This window comes from Castor canadensis, chromosome 8 (assembly GCF_047511655.1).
Source record: "Castor canadensis chromosome 8, mCasCan1.hap1v2, whole genome shotgun sequence".
Taxonomy (NCBI): Eukaryota; Metazoa; Chordata; class Mammalia; order Rodentia; family Castoridae; genus Castor; species Castor canadensis.
In genome coordinates this window covers 16844921-16869070 of record NC_133393.1, presented here as the reverse complement: position 1 = coordinate 16869070, position 24150 = coordinate 16844921, and the positions used below count along the sequence as shown (strand labels likewise).

At 37.3% G+C, this 24150-nt stretch overlaps 1 protein-coding gene across 3 annotated transcripts in view; it reads right to left on the bottom strand.

Moving 5' to 3' along the window:
* The window catches only part of Kif6 (kinesin family member 6), a 359724-nt gene that overhangs the window by 208457 nt on the left and 127117 nt on the right, over positions 1-24150 (bottom strand). For 2 of the 3 annotated variants that reach the window (XM_074082264.1, XM_074082263.1), the window contains exons 7-10: positions 23339-23545; positions 15265-15408; positions 14198-14284; positions 8439-8542 (exon numbers count right to left, since the gene is read on the bottom strand). In XM_074082264.1, the coding sequence (XP_073938365.1) occupies positions 8439-8542; positions 14198-14284; positions 15265-15408; positions 23339-23545 (542 nt within the window). Of the gene's footprint in view, positions 1-8438; positions 8543-14197; positions 14285-15264; positions 15409-21022; positions 21182-23338; positions 23546-24150 lie in introns of those variants that run through there. The other variant, XM_074082265.1, reaches the window with a different exon arrangement.

Sequence of the window (24150 nt, the reverse complement as noted above, 5' to 3'; positions counted from 1 at the left end):
TAGAGGTCTTTGAGCTATGTTTTCATTTCTTAAGGATGAATACGTAGGAATGGGGTTGCAAGGTTTATACTAAGTGTTGTTTAACAAGAAAATGTCAAACTGTCTTTCCACAGTGGGTGCCATTCCAGTCCCACCAGCGATGTGAGCTTCAGTTTTTTCCTATGCTCACCAGCACTTGTTAGTATTTTTACTAAGTTTTTAAAAGTTATCCTAATAATTGTATTCTAGTGTCTTATCATACTTTTAATTCTGTATCTCCAATTACTAATGGTGTTGAGCTTTTGTGTCCTTATTTGTTGTTTGTATATCTTCTGACATAAAGTTTGCTCAAGTATTCTGTTCACATTTTAATTGTTTCATTATTATTTAGTTGTAATAATTTTGTAAGTATTCTAAATACTTTATCAGATATAAGAAATGTTTTTGGAAAATAATATTTTGAGAACAAAAATATATTTTCTTAACAGTATCTTTCAAACAGCAGATGTTTTAAATTTTGGTGGAGTCTAATTTATTTTTTTATTTTTATTTTTTTTTCATTTTTCTTTTATTATTCATATGTGCATACAAGGCTTGGTTCATTTCTCCCCCCTGCCCCCACCCCCTCCCTTACCACCCACTCCCCCCCTCCCTCTCCCCCCCTCAATACCCAGCAGAAACTATTTTGCCCTTATCTCTAATTTTGTTGAAGAGAGAGTATAAGCAATAATAGGAAGGAACAAGGGGTTTTGCTGGTTGAGATAAGGATAGCTATACAGGGCATTGACTCACACTGATTTCCTGTGCGTGTGTGTTACCTTCTAGGTTAATTCTTTTTGATCTAACCTTTTCTCTAGTACCTGTTCCCCTTTTCCTATTGGCCTCAGTTGCTTTAAGGTATCTGCTTTAGTTTCTCTGCGTTAAGGGCAACAAATGCTAGCTAGTTTTTTAGTTTTTTATCATTTTTTTCTTTTGTAGTTTGTAGTCTCACATTCTAAGGGTTTTTAAAATTTCAATTTGTAATTGTTTTTTGTTATCATACAGAAATACAATTGCATTTGTATCCTACAACCTTGATAAACCTACTTTTTGTAGGTTCTTTGTTTTCTAAATAGAAATCATGCTACCTGTGAATAAAGACAGTTGTATTACTTCCTTTCCAATTATTTGTCTTTTATTTATTTTTCTTGCCATAATGCACTGACTAGATATTTCAGTATGATGTTCAAAATCCTTGCTTATTTCCAACATTTAGGAGAAAAAAATACTTTTTTCACTATTAAATATTACTGTGATGATGATGATAGATAGATGGATAGATAGATAGATAGAAGGATAGATAGATACCTTTTAGAAAATTGCAGAAGCTTCTTTCTATCCTGTTTTCCTGAGAGTTTTGATGATGAATGGATGTGGAATTTTGCCAAATGCACAATCTGCAGCTATTGAAATGATCGAATGATTTTTTAAAAAATTTGTTTATATAGCGAATTACACTGATTGATTTTTAGAATGTTAAACCAGTCTTGCATTCCCGGGATAACCTCTACTTGGTCATGATTTATCACACTTTTAAAAAATATTTTTTTGGTCTTGATTTGGGTTTTTGTTAAGGACTTTTTTGGGTGCGGGGTGGGGGATCGTTGGCCTGCAGTTTTCTTGTCATATATTTGTTTACTCTTGGTATCAGGACAATCCTGGTCTTATAAAATACATTGGGAATTGTTCCCTCTTCCCCTATTTTCTGGAAAAGCTTGTGTAGAATTGGTGTTTTTATTCCTTAAATGGTTAGCAGAGTTTTCAGTACTGTTATCTGGGGCAGATCACCTAGCGTAAGCTTGAATGTAGGAGAAGATGATCTTGTGGATACTGATCAATATAACTTCAAATTAGATTAGAGAATTTCCAAGCTGATCCTTGGTCTTGACCTTAGTATTATATCAAAATACCAGTCACTCCAAAATTTAAATATCAAGCTGGGCATGGTGGTGCATGTCTGTAATCCCAGCATGCAGAAGGCTGAGGCAGGTGGATCAAGAGTTGGAAGGATAGTCTGGGCTATATAGCAAGACCCTGTCTCAAAACAAATAAAATTTAAATCTCCAGCTTTGACCTTCCTCTAAAGTTCTACAATTCAACTTGTATATCCTATATTCCTTCACCATGTTAAAAACTGAGCACTTCTTGTCCTTCTTTTCTCAATTTTTCCATCATGTGATGACCTATTTTCAAGTTGTAAGTTTTTACTGCTCTTCCTTATTTATGTCTTTGATACTTCCAGCCATTACTTCTACTGATTCTCCCTTAACAAGGTTTCTCAGATTTTAAGTTTGTCTTTTCCTCTCATTCTTATTGTCTTCACTCAAGTCTCTTGTTTTATCATCACTCCAAACCTGATTATAATATTTTATGAATTTCTCATTTAAGCTAATTCTTTCTTTTCTATTGGAGCAGAAGTCCTAAAAAACCATCATCATGTGAGTTCCTTCATAGTCACCCTACTGAAATGGCAACTCCTGTTTTTATTTCCTCTTTGCATTTTTCTGTTGTTTAAAATGCTTTAAATTTTAGTTATTTATCTTATGTTCATGGAACTTACTTTCTTTTGTTCATTCTTATATTTCCTGTATCTTGAACAGTGCCTAAGAGCACAATAAACATTTATAGGATGAATGAATGGACTGCAATACTGTCAGACAATAATAAGATTCCTGGTTATTAAACAAAATACTAGCTCCTCTACAGATGGAATTCACAACCCATCATGAGGTCACTATTTATCTGTCTAGTCTTATTCTTCACTTCTTCAATGAGAATCTCAGGTTCCCACCAGCCAGTTTCAATTTAGAGTCTCATTAGTTGGTGTTTGCTGTTTGTAAGCCCTCAGAATGGTCTGCTGCCACTCTCCAGACATCTGCTCCCCTCCACGTTCCCTCTCAGCACTTAGTTAGAACAGTGCATTCTCTGTCAGCATTCCTTAAGATTTATTCAGCTTACTCCATAGATGTAATCTGCAATGACTTCTCCCATTTCAGAAATCCTATGTAATGATTTAGCTTTTTACTATTATAGTAATTAATGGATTAAATCATATGCAATTAACTGACACTAAAATTTATGTAGTCAAATATAGATAACTCAAGCATAGATATCATTAAGTTCAACTCTCTCACTACACATAAAGAAACTTAAGCCTAGAGAGTCATTAAAAAATGAGAAGGGCATAATTAAACGTAGAATTAATGTTTTAAAATTCTCAAGTGTCCATTTTTCTTTCCACTCTTATATTCTCTTGTTTTCTGTTGAATGTGCAGAGGCAGAAGTACATGTATTTGCATGCATACGTATGTATCTCTTTGTGTACATGTGTGTGTAAGGTTTCCCCAATAAAATGTAATTCTTTGCAATTACTTTTTGTATTTTATACTACTAATCCCCCAGATTGAAATGTTTAGTATCTAATAGGTGCTCAATAAGTTCAGGCTAAGTGTTTCATCATCACTCCAAACCTGATTTTGCATAAAGATTTTTTTTTTCTGTTAGAAAAGGATCCACGTTTGGAGATATCAAAACATTTTGGGCAAACTTGAGACCATGGAATCCAATTCAATTTCACCCCAGAAGTAAAATATTGCTATACTGACATATTCCACTCACTTAGATTTAGGCCAGGATATACTGCTTCTATCCTAGCCAAAGATCTATATAGGCTTCTTATTTTACCAGACGAACAAAGAGTATGTGTTTAGAGCATCAATCACAGTCAAATCTTCACCCAAGAAGTTCTGTGTAAACACTAACTTGGCTACAGAGCCTTCATCCAGCTGTCTCTTTTCAAATTTACCCAGACCCCCTCCCCCAAAAAAAAGACGTAAACTAAAAATATCACGATAACTGGAGGTTGACATTTGAAATCCTCTTAAATTGTAGCATGCAAGTAAATGCAACAAATATTTACATTAACAACTGAAATGTTGGGAAATGCTTCAAGAATTTGAGAGGGCTGGATATTAATAGACACCTCCAAACTTCCCAGTGATAGTACCTAGAATGCACTAGGTATGAAATATCTGCCTTCTCGTGTTCTTCAGACTTCCCTGTGCCATGCCAGTCACCACGAGCCTAGGGACCAGCAGGACAGAGAAGTGGGCAAGAGCAGAAGCATTCTGACCACTCCACTCTGCCAAGATAGACGACTCGTCTTCCTCCATCCCCACTCCCCCTCGCGCACACCGCACCTGGAGAGTCTGGGTGCTGTGGGAGGCCCAAAGCTCATGCAAATTCCTGAGTGGATGTCCAGGGCCTAACGGACAAAGTGCAGACCAATGGTACCAATATGGTGCCAAATAGCAGTGGCCTAGGAGGGGCAAATTTTAAGTCATCTGTCTCACTTTAAAATGATAAAGGACTCTTTGATCTGTTAAAGTGCAGGTTATACCATATAGCTAAAACAACAAGAACAAAACACTTACCTGAATAATTCTCACTGTCTGTGTATTCACTGTATTATGGTGAAACTGTTTTGCTTTGGCAGGGTAGATGTGATTGGAAACATTTGTTCTCCCTAACTGATGACCAAAAATCACTAATAAGACAGAAGGTCATGTAGCAACTTCCCTTGACAGCAGAGCAGTCATTTCATTGGGAACTGCTGAAGTTTATTTAGTAGCATTTGAACTAGTTTCACATGATTCTTGAGCTTAAAAATAATCATTACTCTCTGCATTCTCACTGTGCTTTACTTTATTACTGTGTCATCACTACTTGTCCTCATGTATGTTACCACCACCAACTTGTGAGCCCTTCAGAACAGGATCTAGGTTTTGCCCATCTTTATGTTCCTTTCAGGACTTATAGTGGTTTTGTGAATGCTAGGTGAAGAATAAATGCCGGATGAAAAAATGAACTAATTGCACAAAATACTAATCCAACCCTATATAATGTCTATATGGAATCTGTTGAGATTGACATTTGCATATTTTTAATCTATGGATCAAAAGAAATTGATCCAAAATCTAAGAGTCCTTCAGTATTTTAATCTGTTGTCACAACTTTATTTCTCTTCACTCTGTCCCTCAAATTCCTGTGAACAGAACATTTAATTGTCATTTCAATAAATTTTGAACATAGCCCCAGGCAAATAGTTCACAAGATCCTATCTCGAAAAAAACCCATCACATACACATACACACAGGGACTGGTGGCGTGGCTCAAGTGGTAAGAGCATCTGCAGAAATTCACGTTCTGGAATCAATGGGAAGTTGTAAGTGACATACTGTAAACAGTGCTCAACTTCAAGTGTCACAAAGGAGATGTGACAGAATCCCCTCATTCCTATCACTTATACTTCATTGCATTTTTTCTTTTGCTAAAGAACAACCTGTGGTAGTTTTTGGAGAGAAAACCTAGGATTGTAACTCTCAGATTCTGTCTGATAGTTTATATATCTGCAAAATGCCCTTATCTCACTCACCATCAGAGTTGAACAGTAGTTTGTCTAGATCTAGAAAATACACTGGAAGCGCTGTGTTGTTGCTGTTTTAGCACTGCATGTTTTTATTTCCAGAGCTGTTCATGAGAAATCTGTTCTAAATCGGATCCCTCAGCTTTAGTAAAGTTTCCTTTCTGTTAACTTTTGAATTCTTTTCTATGTTTGAAGGTTCTAAACTTTTTCTACACCATGACTATATTGCTTAGCACTTGGTAACTCGTTCTGTACTCTATGTTTTTGTTCTAGGATATTCTTAGCTATTCTTCAATGATTAACTCCCCCGCATTGTATCTATTTTCTTTTCTGTAAATTTCTATTTACTAGGCATGGGTACATTTAAATTTAGAGTCTTTTAAAAACTTGTTTTCTCTTCATTCTTCTATTCTCTGGAAGAATTCTTTAGCCCTGAGGTTCCTGACTTACTAATTTGCCCTTGGTTTTTTTCATTCTGCAATTGAGCTATGAAGTTCTTAATGACAGCTACATTTTTTCATTTCCAAGATCTCATCTTGATTCTGTCTCATAAAAATCAAGATCCTATTCTTGTTTCATGAATGCAACCCCATATTTTATTTTTCTAAAGATATCATTCATTTTTTCTTGTTAAAGCTTAGTTCTAGACCCATGCAAGTTGTAAATTCCTCTTGCTCTTCTGTGACAGTTCTCATATTTCTATTTCTAGCCATTTCTGACTATGAGATCATCTTTTTGAGGCTTTCAACTATCTCAGCTTGGACAGCCAGTCTTGTATGAAGGGCTGAAGCAGCTCTGAGTATTTGTATTCCTTACTGTTTTCAGTGAGAACAGGGGATGGGCAGGGCTGAAGACAGCAACTGGTCTGCAGAGTTTATCTGATCCCTTTCTGTTACTGACCTGGAGCCTTTCCTGTTTGTCAATTCTAAACATTGGGAAGAAGGAGTGCACAGGGGCTCATAAGACAAACTGCTACCACTACAACATCCCTACCAAAGCTTGCTGGTTGCTCCTATCTTTCTTTTGCCGCAGAATTCCACCACTTCAAGACATGGAGCCTTTACCATGATGCAGCTATGTCTTCATCAATCCTTTTCTCTTGCTTATCTAAGCCTCCAACTTTCATTGTCTCAGGATTTCCTTGAAGCCTGTAGTCCCTTTATAAGTCCACTTCTTGTGTTTAGGCATGGCTAAAGATTCATGTGTTTCTTTACATTGGTTCCACAACTGTAGATTTGGTGTAGCACAGACTTACTCAGTCTGACAAATAAAAATCACCATGCTGAAAATCTTACTCTTAACCTGAGCCTCCTAAGCAAAACACAAAATATACAGGAACTGGAGAAAGCACTGGTACCTATTTGATATATTGCGCTAAGATCCAATTTCCACCCTTCTCCTGTTTAACCCTGTACCACAGGAAACCACATTCCCTGGCTCCTTCAACAACTTACTTCTGGGTATGTTCAGCCAATGGGAGACACTGGTGGAAGAAGGGGAGTGAGAGAGAAGATAAGGATTTTACCCTGGATGATGTCTCAAATAGTACCTGTGGCTCTTCATTGGCCACCACTCCTGTCCAGAAGCAGTACTCATAGCTCCTGGATGTCAGCTCCAGCTCTTGGTTCTTGGTAACATCTCCTTGTCTCACTATCTCTCCAGTCCTAGCGGTATAGGAGTCCCTGCTGTCACTGTTCTCTGGGGTACTGCATCACTACCTGTTTAGCTTTTCAGAAATACCACTCTTTATGCCCCTAATTTCCCATATTACATTCCTTCTGTTGAAAGGCCTAGAGTAGTTTTGTTTTCTTAGTGGATCCTGAATTGAAGATCAAAATTATAAAGAGATATTTTCAAAATAATAATAGGCAACTTCTTCCTTTCAGGGATAAAGGGCATGACAGGAAAGTAATTCTCAGTGTTCTCAATATCAAGGGCACCCCAAGTTATTTTAAGGAATGACATGAAATCCCTAAAAAGGTAAAATTTTGGCAATATATTTCACTTTAATTGCAAATATGTCACAAAGCAGTTTTGTAAGGAAAGCCTTAGGGGCCTATCATATTATTAAATACATGTTCTAGAATTGAATCAGGAAACACTACCTGGGAGGAGGGCAAGCTTTGACTATAACAGGAACCTTGATGAAGGCTTTTCAAGCTTTAGCCCTACCTCAAAGGCAGACATACACCAGCATAAAGAAAGCTATCGCCTCTTATTGCTGTTCTCCTTGTTGAGGGGGAGTTAGGTGAAAGGCACTGTTTCTTTATAAAAACCTTGTGTAACTCTAGTTCTTATTTGGAAACAGAGAAAGCTGCTGCTGCCTTCTTGGTCTAGTCCGTTATTAGCACTGTACAAGTGCTTAATAAGCAGCACAGAAACAACAAGAGAGCCCACCACTGTGACTCACAGTCAGAGGCAGAATGAGAGCCATGTTGTGCTGGTGACATGCCATGTGGTCACAAATCCAAAGACTCTGAAAGACTCTGCACTGTACAAAGTCCTGAATACTTACTTCCATTCCCAGTTCGAGTGTTTGAACTATAATATAGGAGCTATCTATTTACTAAAGGAGAGAGCTTACTTTGGCATGGGATAAATTGGTGCTTGCAGCAAGATGAAGTTTAATACAAAGGAGGTTTCTTGAATTCTTTTAGATCTGAGTTCCATAGCTTCTGAGTGTTTGGTGTGTGTGTTTTAAAGCTGCATGACTATTATACAGCCCCTTTCTATAGCTGGCATAAGAAGGATATTCCCATCCTCTCTCCATGCTCTGTTCTTTACTTCCTCAAAGCTGAGGCGGCAAAAACACTGCCAGCTTTATGCAGCTTTTCATGGAAAGCCGCCACTCTTCACTGGCGCCTAAATGCAATTTCAGACTGTCCCAGGAGACCATCATGCTTTGAGGTGAATTCATAACATTAAGGCCAACAAAGAACTTAACACAAACTTTCACTGTTGAAGAAAAAGAAAAAAAAAATGTCTGCAGGCTTACTGAAGGATTTCTGCTTCTGTGAGTGCCTCTGTCCTCTGCTCCCCAGTAACAATGGCCAGTTCATCCTTCAGTTCCTGGATTTCCTTTTGTAGGTGAATAATTGTCTGCAAAGGGCAAGTTGGGAGAGTCATTGTCAACTTCTCATTAAGGTGAACTTGGTGGCAGAGAACATGCATCTTTAAAAGGATGTAAAAATTGGTAGGATATAAAACTGTAAGGATATAAAAATTGATAGAGAATTATATCCCATGTCTAACATATAGCTTTGTTAAATCTTAACATTTTGTCAAAATAGGTCTTGAATTACTTTTTAACAAATAAAATGTCACGGATGTAACCAGAGCCTACTATTTCTGCTCCTCGTTCACCCTTTCCCACGTGATCACTATTCTGCGGTTAGAGGGAATTAAAACAATCTTTGTATGTTTTCATGCATTTATTCCATGTGTAGGGATGCACCTGTAAATAATGTATTATTTTGTATGTCTTAAACTATGTTAGCATTACATTATTACATGTAATTACATCTCATTTCCCCCCACCTACTCCCCACATTATATTTTTGAGCTTGTTTAATTGGTTCATATTTCTCTAGTTTATTAATTTTCATGGATATACAGTATTTCAATAAAGAATATATTATACTTTGTTTATGTGTCTTATTGATAAATATTTAGGATTTTTGCTTTTGCTATGACAAACTGGGTGGCTGTGAATATTAGAATTTCTTTGGGTACACGTGAGAGTTTCTCAGAACTAGAATCTCTTGGTAGCAGTGCATGTGCATAGTTGAAATCATTCTCCAGAGTGACTGGACAGATTTACATTACCGTAACACCACTTGTGTCACTATGTGATGCTGACAGGTACTTTAACTTTGTCAGTCTGGGAGGTGTGAAATGATATCTCATTTCAGTTCTGATTTGTATTTTTGTAATTATTAGTGAAGCCAATCATCTTTGCACATGTATATTGGCTGTTTGAGTTTCTTCTGGGAATTATTTATTTACATTTTTGTTCAAGTGCCAATGGACATATTATTTTTTCCTTATTAATTTTCAGGCCATATGTTCTGGATATGAGTTCTCTGTTAGTTTCAGACAATGCACCTGTTCTTTTAATTTTTTAATTTTTTTATTATTCATTTATTCACATGAATGCACCTATTTTCTCCCAGTCTGTGCCATGCTTTTCACTTTGTGTTATTCTTTTTGTTTAATGAAAGTTGTGAGTTTCTATATAATCTAATTAGCAACTTCTTCCAGCATGATTTGTATTTTTGTGTCTTCTTAAAAACAATCTGTCTTATTCCAAATGATAAAAATATTTCCCTATATGATCTTTTATATATGTTAAAGCTTTGCTTTTCACATGTAAGTGGATTTTACTTTGTGTAATGTATGACACAGGGATCAAAATTTAATTTATTTCTATATGGCCGACCATATAAGATTTGTTATTGTAATTGTCATGCAACGTGTTTCCATATAAAAAGTGCTTGTTTCTGGGCTATTGGTTGAAAATGTTTGCCTATTTGACTATTTATGCAGTTTTATCACACTTTTAGTGATGATAGCTCAGGAAATTTTGGCATCTACTTAAGACAAACCCCTTCAATCTTATTCTTTCCCAAAAAAGAATTGGCTATTCTTGTCCATTTGTTCTCCCATATAAGTTTTAGATCCAGATCACCAACTTCTATCAAGAGACCTCAAATTTTAACAGTAATTCTATTTACTTCATTACATACAGTTGATATTAAATCATCCCATCCATGAACATGGTAAACCTGTCCAGTGGTTCCTTTCAATAAGGGTTTTACATTTTTTTCTTTAATGTCTTATACATCTTCAATTAGATTATTTATCAGGAATTTAGAAATTTTTGCTAATATCATAAATGGAATTTTAAAAAGCTATATTTTTATAATTATTGGCTTTTGGTGTATAGGAATCCAAATCAGTTTTTTTTTTTTTGTAGTACTGGGGACTAAACCCATACGTATGCTAGACAAGATCTCTCCCAAGTGGAATGAAATTAATTTTTATGTATGGATTATGTACCAAATTATTTTTTGACTATTTTTGGTTCTGTTTATCATTAAATACTCTTGGATGGTATATGTGAGCAATGAAATTGTCTGCAAGTAGTAACAGATGTTTTTTCCTTCTTTTCTGATTCTCATGCATTTTACTTTTAATTGTCATATTGTCCTAGCAAGGACTTCCAAGTACAATTTTTAAGACATTCTTGTCTTATTCCATCTATCATTTCACTTTTAAAATGATGTTGCTACTATTTTTTGGTTGATATAGTCAATCAGTTTTAAGATGTTTTAAATTCATAGTTGATGAATCTTTTCAACATGGATGAATGCTTAATTTTATCAAATACTTCCTTTTGCAACTAGTGCTGAGACCATATAATTTTTCTCTTTTAACTTGTGCATGTGATGAATCACCTGGGTTCATGTGACTAGCAGTTGAATGTTAACTATTTCAGATGTATGAAAAAACATAGACGAGTAACTTGTACCCACTACTTAGCTTAAGAAATAAAACACCACAGGCCTGTTTGAAGTTCTCACCCCTACAGCCTTTCTTGAATGAATCCCCCGTTATGATTGTCCTAAATTTTGTTTTGATTGTTCCCAATTTTTCTTTTACTGTACACTGATATAGTTTCTAGTGATAAATTATCTTTAAATTCCTGAAGTAAGCTCAACGAGGCCATGATGTCACATATATTAATAATTGCATTTTCATAATACAAACTTCTGAAAACAGAAAATAGCAGGCTGAATTTAGATTTTACTCTTCCTTGAATATTTGATGTTATTAGAAACTAGACCTTCCTTCCTTCTTCCCTTCCTCTCTCCCTCCATTCCTTTCTCCTTCCCTTCCTTTCTTCCATCTACTCCTTTTGTAGATTTATTCATTTCCCAACTTCTTTGCTTGGGGGGGGGGGTGACCAGATTAAGGGGAGTGTGTAAATTTGAGCTCAAGGTCATGTGAGGTAGAGCCTAGGGTTTCAAGTTTTCATAGAAAATACTTTTTGTTCCACCTAGAGACCAGGCTAGGGCAAACAAGCTCACTAACATGTCCCCATACCACTGGATACATTTTTTTTTCTGGTCCACCCTTTTCCTGGTTTTGTGTTGGGGAGGGGAAAAGATATCTTAGGTTCAATACCCATCTTGCAAAGTTCCAGGATTTCGACTTCTATCCCTTTGTTATAATTGCAGTCTCAGGTTTGTTTGTGGGCTCTGGAGAATTCCTTTACTTCCTGTTAACCTCAGATAGGTATTTCAAAGACGTGCAAAATTTTATATTGGAGAGTTTTAGGCTATCTGGGTTACATAAACGGGACCAGAAATCCCAAAGAACACGATACTGATTATTTTGAACATGTCAGTGCTCCTAGAATTTTATTTAATGCACAGGATGGTGTGGGTTTTATTTGTTTGCTTCCCTCCAAAAGCAGTGTTGGAATCATCAAGATAGAACAAAGATCTTTAGACAAGAACTATGTGAATCATTCATTTGTACCTTCCTCTACTAAGTTAATTCTGATGTCATATTTTCTACTTCTACTAAGGCTTTCAAAGTCAAGTCTAATACCAAACAATTTTTCTGTCTTATTGAATAGAAAACTAAACCTGAGCCAAATTTTCAGGGTTGAGACGTCTACAGTCATACCTCCCACCAGAGTACTGAAGGAACTCTGGAATTAAGAGTCATTGTTAGATCTTGAACCATGTCTAGTTACCACAGACTCTGGCCTGGTTCAGAATTATTTTATTACCTTGTCTCTTGGAAGTATCACACTTGTAAAGAATGCAGGGCAGTCTTTAGTGATTCTGATCACACATTTACCATTTAAATTTGAAAGTAAGACCTAGGAAATCCCACCCAAGTTGTGTCTTGAGTGGTTTTTCGGACAAAATTTCAATTGTCACTTGTGCTTCAGACAAACGTTGTTAATGAAATAATAAACATCAATGTGAGTTTTTAGAAGCAATTATTAAAGAAACCAGGAAACAACACTTGTCAATTACCAGATTATTCCATACTAGGAAGACCTAGGCAATTTGCTCAATTTTCATGTATTAGCTTTTGACCCAGATGTCTCTTTTCTTTAAATCTCTCACAGATCTACAAACACATGACAATGTTCACCTTTCTTCAAATTTTTCAAGTTGTTTCAAAGAAATGTCTCTCTAGCCAAATTTAAAGAACCCCCACCCCGTGTCTAATATGTTTATTTCCCTTACATTATGAACTAATTTTTGTATTCAGGCTAATAAGGTCCTTACAATCTTTCTCATTCTATTAGGGCTTCTGGAAGGGTCAGGACAGCAGAAAAACTTGCCCCACAAGTGAGATTTTGCTTAACTCATGCCTTTGCATTCTCCTCTTTTCAACTGCAGCTCAGCATAACACTGTACAGGTCCTATACAAGAACAGATCTTGCTTTACCCATTCCATGGGGAAGCTGATACTCCCTGAGGCAAGCAAGATAAAACAGATGTCCCCATTATTTTTTTCCTTCCTTTTCCTCTATCCTTCAAAGGAATGATTGCAGAAGAGAAAAGACAAATAACCAAGAGGAAGTAATTAATATGGGGAACAATGGATTTGAAAAATTTTTTTGATTTTGAGAAATTTGAAAGTGAAGCACTGTTGGTAAGATTTCATATTTTTCAATAATGCATACTAAAGATTTATACCAACTTATTTTCTAGAGAAATAAGTGAGTTGAAAAATGATATTATCTTAATTATGGAATTTGACAAAACAGATATTTTATTTCAACATTGTTAGCATTGGCAAGAGTTGATTTGGTATTGTATTTCTTTTATAGAAAACTCACAAAATAGAGAAAATAAAAAAAATGCATTCAAAATGAATAATTGAATCATGTAGCTTGTAATTTTTAACATAAAAGTGCTTTGACAAAGCAGATCTTAGTATCATAAAATAAGAAACTTGATCATTTTTCTATGAATCAAACTGATATTTTTTCAAATCTCTAGAGTAAATAATAGGACAGTTTTACAAAATGTCTATTTTATCTTATTTTATTTTATTGTATTTTGCATTTTGTTTTGACTGGGTCTCATTATACAGCCCAGGCTTGCCTTGAACTCATGATCCCTCTACTTTTGGCTTTTCTAATGTTGGGATTACAGGTGTATGTTACCATGCACGACTCTTTATAAGCTTTTCAAAAGATGGTTTATTATTATGTCTAGAAAGTTAAACGTGTTTTGTGGAAGGCATATGAATATGATGGCATTTTTGGTTATCATTTTGTTTTCTGTGGTGCTGAGGATTGAGTCAAGGGCTTGTGAATGCTAGGCAAGTGCTGTACTACTGAGCTATATCCTCATCCCTAAATATAACTGTGTATGATCCTGTAGGATGAGTCCTCAGGACTCACTGCACATCTATGAGGGGAAGCACTAGGGAATTGGAGGTAAGAAAACAGCTTCTAAAGCCAGACTGGCTGGGTTTGAATCATAGCTCTGGTTCTTATTAGCATTGTGATTCTGAGCAAGTTACTTAACATTCATGTGCCTCAATTTTGTTATCTGTACAGCTAGAAAGAGCATCTATTTATAAGGTTGTTTTGAGAATTTAATCAGCTAATGCATTTTTAGTACTTAGAACATTGCTTAAATACAAAACAAGTGCCCCTCCCCACAAGTTTTAGCTAATCTTCAATATATTTTTTAAGCATAGTTAAAAGTTTCTTACCAATCTGGGATCAATTTCTTCATTAAGAACAGCTTCATTCTTTATGAGTGCCACTCTTTGTGCAAATCTGCAAGTAGATATAGACTCCTAAAAAGCAAAATAACTTCCTAAAACATTATGGCATAGAGAGATACTTCTTTCTAGATAAAACTTGATTTTTATTCATAGAGAAAAGTTGCATGCCTAAAGTGTGATGTGTATAAAAAAACACAATGAAGAACTATGGCTCCAAATTAAGGAGCTTTGTTCTAGGTTATTATTTTCTATAAAATTTTGGTGTTGGCGTAATAAAATTACCAATGCCAAAAATATGGAAGACTCTGAGGTCTTAGATGGCAGCTGGTATGTGTTTTTAACTACAGATCTGTCAAACCATATATATATATATATACATATATATAATAACATATATATCATATTATTATCATAGCAGGTTCCATAATCTACAAACATGAAAGATGACAAAGTAAATATTTGTAATGGACCAACCAAAAGGACGGGCTTTTCATGGCGTCTCACCACCAAGGGCTTAGCCTCGTTTTCAGAAGCACTCTGTTGCTTTCTGCTTCCCCTTTTGGAGAGTGTCTAGATTAAGTGCTAAACAGAAATGAGTAAGCCATCAACTGGCTCTAAAGAACCCTGGAAAGCCATTCAGCAGCAGCTCCTGACAAAGCATCCTGGGTACCGCACCCCACAGTATGTTGAGGAACAGAACTCAGGGTTATCTTCCCAGTGTCCTGATCTTACCAGCCAGGAGCAAATCATAGCAAGAGAAGATCATGGGTTGCTCTCTCATTTCTCTGTCTGGGAATGAACTCATCTGTAGGCCCCAAAATTTGCACAAGGCTCCTTTAAACCATCCTGTGCTATGTGAAGTCAACTCTCAAATGGGGTTATTATAACACTGGCAAATAACCCAAAGCAATGAATTCTGTGGTGTACTTCCCTCTGCTGGCATACCTCAACCCAGCTGCAAAAATGGAAGCTCACTCAGGACCCTCAACTCCATCTCACAAACTAACAATAGGAACCCAGCCCAAGATCTCCAGAAAGAAGAACCAACATACGTCAATATTCCTTTTCTCTAAAGAAAGTGTTGCAATCATAGTCGTCATGCAGTTCCCTCCCAAACTATCTCTTAAGACACTGGTCATCATGGAGTTCCTGTAAGGAATGTGCGAACGGTGTTTTTCTGAAAGGGCAATGATGACCTGTGGTAAAGTAGAAAAAAATGATGGCATTACTTTGGCAGGAAGGGCACACCTGACAATACATAAATACAAAAAGACATAATAACTAAATACAGGTGATGCTTAAGACAGGCACAGAATATCTTTTTAAAATTTTGTTACTATGGTTTGAGCTCAGGGTCTCATGCTTGCTAGGCAGGCTTTTTACACTTGAGCAATGCCTCCACCCCTTTTTGCTTTAGGTGTTTTTCAAATAGGGACATGTATTTATGCCCAGGTTAGACTGGACCATGATCCTCTTTGCTGTGCCTCCAGTGTAGTTGGGATGACCAGCATGTCATACCCAGCTTTCATTGGCTAAGATGGGGTCTTTTAACTTTTTTCCGAGGCTGGCCTTCAACTACTTCCTGAGTAGCTAGGACTATAGGTGTGAGCCAACTGGCTCAAATAAGTGCCATAACAAGAATCTTTGCTACAAAAAATGGTGAAGATGGAATAAAGTTAATGTAGGATAAACAAAGCATTGTGAACCCTTTAATTTTGGATACATGAAATACTTGTATAGAATTGGATATACTATTATTCTATCTTAAGCCATTGGTAAATCTGCATAAAAACACAATAATTGTTGACCTGATTACTTTCACCTGAGCTATATACTCCATCTCCAAGCTAGGAGAGGCAGAATAATAAAGAACTATGGGAAGTTGAATAGGATAGGTTGAGATCCCAGATTCTAATTTAAGATTGTTTTGGTGAAAGACTTAGTCTTATTAGAGTGTGTCACTCAACATCTCTGCATCAGTCTTCTTATGTGTAAAACAGGGATAAAACGTACCTACTTCATAAGTAGCTGGAATGATTAAAAAAATTAAAATGTGCAAATTACTTTGAGTAGTAACTATCCTATGAGTGCCATATATATGAAATGGCAGGGTAGTTTACCTTAATTCAACTCAGCCTTGCTCATCTTACTCCTTGTGAATTTCTTAGATACTTACTAGGAAGGTACCACATGGATGGGTCTTAGATGGATGAGGGTTGCTGGGGCTGTCATAAAGGGAGGCATGAGGGGCTTGGGCTATCCTGGGAAGATAATTCTAACACTAGGATGTTCATTGCAAAGCAGCTGGAATTAGTCACCTAAAGAATGGAACTTCAGGGCATTACAAAATCCTGGCTTCTAAAAATAGCTTGCAAACACTTGGCATTGTTCTAGTTCACCCTCTGCCCAGCTGTGTAATTGTCATCATCACAGCCCTTCTCACTCCTTTGATTTACAAAACAACATGAGAAGACTCTGCTTCTCGTCATTCAAATCTTTGTTCAAATTTTGTCTCCTTACAAGAGCTTTTCCTGGACACTCTATCAAATATCACACACCTGCTGGGCAACTGTGGCTTATATCTGTAATCCCTACCTACTTGGGAGGCTGAGATCAGGACGATTGATATTCAAGAACAAACTAGGCAGATGGTTCATAAGACTCCATCTCCAAAAATAACCAAAACAAAATGGAATTGAGGTGTGGCTCTTACCTGCTTCGCAGGTGAGAGGCTCTGAGTTCAAATATCAGTCCTATTTATCTAATTACATGCTTATATAGCACACCTATCTCCAGCCTATGACAATATTTGTTTTCCTTTTAGTACTTATCACCATTTAAAACTACATTTCTTTACTTTTTTGTTATCTTCTTCCCATTAGACTTTCCATCCCTCGACGCCAGAGCTGTTGTCTGCCATCCCTCTTGTTCACAACTCTACTGCCTAGAAGAGTGCCCAGCACTTGGTGCATGTGGCAGAAACTAAGTACTGTCAGTCACTCGGGTCTCATGATAATCCCCGATTTTGTTTGATTTCCTATAAAACTACATTTTCTGGTTTCCCTCACAACTTATATTTTGTATAAGACAGTCCCACCAAGAAGCCACAGCTGTGTGGGAGAGTGTGGCATCTGGTTCTTCTAAGATAGCTTCGGTGAAGTTTCTGGGATCTAGAACTTAATGTCCTAAGTTTCACGTGGGGATAATGGTAGTGTTTTACAGAGCAGTTCAGTGGTGTGGGCAGGTCTGTTTTCTGGTTGCTTTGCTCCCTGCTGGGTAGTATTCAAGCCCAGTTTTCTGACTTTTTTTCTTTCTTTTTTTTTTGAGATTCTTTCTGTTTAGTAAACTATGCTGCTTAAAATAGCTACTGTGGATTTTTCAGTTTGCAACTAGGAAATCTGATGATTACAATATGTGCTAACCACATTTTTGGTTATGAATGAGGGAATGAATGAATGCATAGCTGAGTTAGTTTCATCTAAGAAAGCACTGCAATGGGAAAACTATTTTTGATGTATTAGAAAAGAAGTGGGAAACATGGCTGGCTCAAGCCTGAGTGGCAAGGGATGCTGAGCAGAGCTCTGACCTTAAGAAGAGAAGGCCAAGCAAGTCTAAAGTCCAAGTACTACATCAAACAGGGGTTGGTCTGACTAATGTGAAGCGAGAGAAGTGTGATAGTTTATGAATCATTAATTAGGCATTTAACAATTCTGCAAGTATTTTAAAGTTCTTTCATAAAACAAAGATCACTATTTCTTTCTCCCCTGGGAAACAACATTCAATCTTTCCTATTCAAAGGCCCTACTGACAACATGAAGAAGAACGTGACTGTTAAGCCTCCTGTTGATATTAGTGAAATTGCTTTTGGTTCAGGTAATGGATAATGTAACTGAAAGTGGTTTTGATCATGAGGTATACTTACTTGTTCATGTAATTGAAATAGGAAAGGTTCTAGGTTAGAAATTACCCCAAAGGTTAGAGCTACCACCAAGGACTTAGTTTCCCCCCCTATTTCTGCTCTATCTTTCATGTGGTAGAAGTTAGCCTCCTCATAGTCACAGGATGGCTTCCAAATGCCCTGATGTTGTATATTTCTTTATTCATAACTTAGGTAAGACAGGGCTTTTCTTCTCTAGTCATGAAATGAGAGTTCAGAGCCTCTCTAGGGACCAGCTTGGACCCTGGCCTGCCCTTGAACTAATCACTGTAGCCAGGAAAAAGGCTCTGGTTCACTTGGAGCAGTCAGGATCTGTAGAGTTGAGATGGGCTCTTGGTTTTGTTCTCCAGAATGGACATTGCTGAGGTAATTCCAACAACCTGTTCAGAAAGGGTGCTGAAGTTGATAAAGAGAAGAATTAAAAATCAAACTGGGCTTAAGGATTAGATCACAGCCTTTTAAAGTGGAGGAAATGAAGGCAATGCATGGTAGAAGAGAGAACCCGGGACTTGGAGTCAGAACCCGGCTTCTGCACTTGTATGATCCTAAGCAAGCCTCAGTCTCAGTTTCCTCGTTTGTGAAGGTGAGGTTAGGAGGCCTGCCTGCCTTGGAGAATGGTTTAAAATGTTCCTGAGACAGTTCCTAGAAGAAGCAGAGACACTCAGCACTGTGGAGGGCCTTCAGGAAGCGCCTGCTCTTTGTGGTCCTTTTGCCCTGGGCGTCTCTGCAGATGACAAGGGCCCTGGGCGGGTGTCCCAGGGCTCAAACAGCTTTAGAGCCACAGTGAGCCCGGGCCACCTGGTGCAGACCCCGATCTGCAGAGGAACATGGAAGTGGCAATCATTGGGGGAGAGGGCAGGTAGAGTGCTCATTGAGGGGCTGCTGTGAGCTTGCCAAACTGGGCAGGAACCCACAGATATTCTGAAATGCACAGAGGTAAGGAGGGGGTCACATGGCCTGGCTTTAATGTTAACTTCTATTTTGGATTCCTTGTATAGATAACAATGTCCCTGAAGACATTCTTTAAGTGACAAAGACTAGACCCTTACATTATACTTAGTCACATCTCTGAGGATCCATAAGCTGTGCCTGGCATCACTAATTCAGCTTGCTATTTAATGAATTAAAGATATTTGCTCTTAAAGAGCAGGGAATATTACCCTCTGAAAACTGACAGATTCTGAGTGATTATGACCAGCACTGGCACCATTAGTTTTTCTCCTGGACACAACACACAAGCAGTGAGAGCCAAATGGAAACTGAAACTCTGACCAAGTCTCACTTGTGATGCACAACTGGCTGGGGGCAACCCCGATCCTGATTTCTGAGGAGTTGGAGAGCAAATATTATCTTCTAGTGGTTTCTCACTTGATGATCGGGCTAACAAAAACCGAAGTCGCACCAGGGGCACTTGGTGAGGTTGGCAGTTAGCACAAGCATGCACTGCTCCCTTCCTTTCCCCCCCAAGAGCCTGAGTTCTAGGGCTAGGATGTACCCTGTTATTGTGGCTTACAATGTTTTTGAGGAAACTTTTTGGAAAAAGTACTGCATACACAAAGTGAACTCCAAAACCAACAACATGCTGGCAAGCAGAAAGTTATTTGCTTATGAGCAGAATAAGGTGGATTTGACTCAGACTGGCTGTACACTTCTAGCAGGTGTGAGGCCACACAATTATGGCCAGGAGGGCAATTAGAATTCTGCATGGGATTTCTAAATCAATGCAGGCTAATTAAGGCAAGACAGATTAGCAGACTATTTCTTCTTCCATCTCTCTCTTTTATACTGAAACCAAGAAAGAGATGATATAATTAATTACCAATGCTTAAATGTATCTCTAGAACAGTGTTTTGTGACTGCACTGAAAGTATTGGTTTATATGCTTTGCTATTGTTTGGGGAACAGTCATCATTTTTTCCCACTGCCAAACACAACTCACAGTGCCCAGTAGAGACTCCATCGCAAACTATTGAATGAATGAATGAAGAAGCTAGTTACACTAAGTTATGTCACACTCCTAGTCTCCTTAGACACACAATGAAGTACTATGTAAAGAGAATTTGATTTTTAAAGTCCTTCAATTATATCATTAAGTATCTTCCCACCTACTGTCTTTTATTGCTCTTACTACTGTATGCCTCCTGGATCTCTCTCACTATCTCCGAGTGTAATTCCAAAATTTCTCTTCTATCCAATTCACAACTCCCAGACTTAGTGAAGCCCACATATCCATGTCTCCATAGTGCAGTTTTACAGCATTTATGTCCACCTTTGCTTTCATGCTAATCTCTCCTTTTCTCTCCATGACTTTATGCTGAGACTTCTTGCCTATAAAGGGACTCAGATATCAGCGTAAAAATAGTTAACAGCTGCAGTGATGCAGTGGGTGAAAAATGAAACAGATAAATTATACACAGAGAGCCAAAGGTCACTGACATGTGATTGACATTGGGACCTAGAGTGAACCAATCTCCCTGGACTGGGGCAAGGAGTTGATGATAGGCTCACAGTTCCCAGGGCCTGACCTGCTCTACCCCCACTCATTTTTCAAGTCTCTGTTTAGCGTCAGACCCTCAGAGAAGCATCACCAACTTTCACCTCCTCAGTCTAAGTCAGATCCCTCATGACAAGCTCTCTCACTCTCTTTTCTTTCTCTTCACAGCTCTCACCAGACTTAACAGTCATGTGATTACTTTATCACTGCTCCCTGCATCAGGCCATGAGATCTTGGGGAGAAACTGTTTCTATTTTGTTCACCACTATGCCCTACTGCCTTGTGCAACCCTCAGCATATTATAGATCCTTAAAATATGTTAGATAAATAAATTAATGAAATGGAAAACCAAATGCCACATAACCACAAGACTACTCACATGAGAATTCTGGAGAGATGTAAGGAGAGGCATAGTTTTAGTGACAAGCAGAAGCTTGCAAAGATTGTGTAGAGGAAGTAGGAAAAAGGACTTAATGGCAAAACATTTCTCTTGAGTGATTACAATTGGTGGGAAGTCTGATTTAACTGATGAATGTAATTCTGTATGAAAAGATGGACAAAATAGGAATTAAAATAGTGCTGCCATCTGAAACAAGTGGATACATTTCCTTGAAATAAAGCACTTGGAATACAGTCCATTATGTTTTCATATCATTGTTCTGTAAGTATCCTATTAAGTAAAAAGCCTGGGTAATTGTGGAGTATTTGAGCAAGAAAGAGCTCAGGACTGCTGACTCTTGTCAAAAATACTAAAATGATTGGAATGCCATGCAGGTTCTCATCTCTGGGTGCTGTATTACTGGGATCCATTTGGTCAGAACCTAACCATGTGCATCCTTCAGGTAGACTCCCTTAGATTTCTCTCAATCTGCTTTTTCAGCCAATGTAACACTTACAAAGCATTTAGCATCAGGATAACATCAGTCTCAAAAGGATTCATTAGGCAGTTAAAGAAGAGTTTCTTTTTCCCCTCAAATCTTTAGCCTCTATATTCACTAACAAGTCCTTCTACCTCATCAATATTATCTGTATTTCTTCACTCTAGTTTTTGATTTTTTCTCTGTTTTTAAAATTATCATGTATTGTTGTGCTGGGGGCACATTGTGACATTTACAAAAGTTCTTACAATATGTCATAGTTGAATTTACTCCCTCCATCATTCTCCTTTACCAGCCCCCCATTCTTAGAAGAGTTTTAATAGGTCTCATTTTTCCACTTTCATACATGAGTACATAATAGTTTCACCACATTCACCCTCCTGCACCCTTTCCTTATATCCTCTCTCCTCCCACTGGGACCCATCTCCAGACAGAACCTGTTTTACCTTCCTGTTCTCTGTTTTTGAAACCAAGACATTTTTGTTTGTTTCACTGTGACATTTCTATGTATATATGTATTATGTGTATATATTATGTATATGCCCTCTATTTTTCTCCTTTCTACCTTAGTCTTCTTCTTCTGGTGATTTCAACAAGTTTAAAAATTTTATATTCATTCTTGATCACATTTCTCTCTCTCTCTCTCTCTCCTTAGAATTTGGAAAGTGTTGCCATCTTTAACATTCAACTCACAGTACTTACACTCACAGAGCTGAAAGGGTCTAGAGAAATCATCTTATCCAATCTGCTCATTTTAGAGATGAAGGTTTTTTTTCTGGGAGATTTCTTAGCTAAATTCAGATGAGTTTTCTCTTCCCTCAGAGTCAAATTCAAAAATTAAAAATAGAGCACATACTGGTTTGGATTGTAGTCAATTTGGAGTAGAGGTAGGGAGGCAAAGCTAAAGCTAAGAGAACCATCAGAATCAAAATTACTGAGTAGATGAAGTCACCAGAAGCTGGAAAAATACCAATCACCTATCTGTTATATCCCACAGCTAATCTCCTAGCCTGAAAAAACAGGTAACAGGACACCATTTATAGCCTACACTCATACCCACTAATTTTAAAATAAACACAAGGCAATCACACAGTAAGTGAGAAAGGCATAGGCTTTAGAGCCAAGTTAATCCTGTTTCAAATTCTCACCCTCCCACTAGCTGGATAACCATGGGAAGACCTTGGATAACTTGAATTTTTACTACTTGTAAGTTGGGAAAATAATGCACACTGAGAGTGTAAGGATGCTGTGAGGTGTGAATGAAACAGTCTATACACAATGCTAGAACATATAAAAATGTTCATAGCAGCAGTAATCGGGATAGCCAAAGGGTAGAAACAACCCAAGGGACTTTCAAAGGATGAATGGATAAACAAAATGAGGAACATACATACAACTGATATTATTCAGTCTTAAGAAGTTATGAAATTCTGGTTCATTCGAACATTATGAATTAACCTTGAAAACGTTATGCTAAGTAAAATGAGCCAGGCACAAATACTGAATGATTATACTTATATAAAACACCTAGAATAGACAAAATCATAAAGACAGAAAGTAAACTACAAGTTACCAGAGGCTAAAGATATAGGAGAACGGGGAGTTACTGTGTAATGGATACAGAGTTTCCATTTGGGATTATGAAAACGTTCCAGAAGTGGATGGTGGCAATGGTTGCAAAACATTCTGAATATGCTTAGTGTCACTAAACTGTTCACTTAAAAATGAAGAAAAAACCCCAAAATGCAATTAGAATGCCTGATAGATGGTATGTGCAACAAACGTAGTATAGCTACATCCTATTCTGACCGTTTTACCTGTTCTAAGTAATGCAGTGACAGGTTGATATACTTGGCTTCTGTTAGAAGCAGGCCCCCCACTCCAGTCTTTGCAACTCGCTCTGAACCAGCCAGGTCAACCAAATGCAGCTTGGCATGTCGGACCGTTGCAGATCCTGGCTCTTTGCTGGATAGATGAACAGTGAAAATGCAGTGGGAACGGGTTGAAGCTTGGTTCATAGGAGTCTATAAAAAAGAAATCACAAAGCAAAAGTAATTTGAACAATAAGAATTTTGAAAAATATCAGAAGATTTAAATTTATATTTCTAATGATAAGACATTTTCCCTGAAGCCAACTCTGTGGAATGGAGCAAAAATACTTGCAGCTGAGAACCTTAAAGTAAGTTCTTTTTAGTGTATTACCCCTTGGGTGACTGATAACAAATGTGAACAGGTAGATTCAGAAAATGACAGGAGTTCTAATGGAGTAAAGATTGAGTCCTCTTACCAAGATGATACTTTATTTCATTTTCCAACTACAATCCATACTTCAACTGTGGCCAGCCATATGAAAAACGCTTAATGTTAATCTCATGGGGAAAGACAGAGAATCGCTGTCAGAATTGTAAATGCAACCCATAGACAAAGATGCCCATTGTCACTGCTATTGTGACACTGAGCCAGAACACCTAGTCAAATAATAAATAATAAAAAGAAATAGAAGGCATCATGATAGGAAAAGATTAAAATGTCACTATGTACAGAAAATATGGAAGTTTATCTAGAAAATGCAAGAGCATCTATAAACAGATAAGAGCCAAAAAGTTTACCAGGATTATCAGGATTGCTG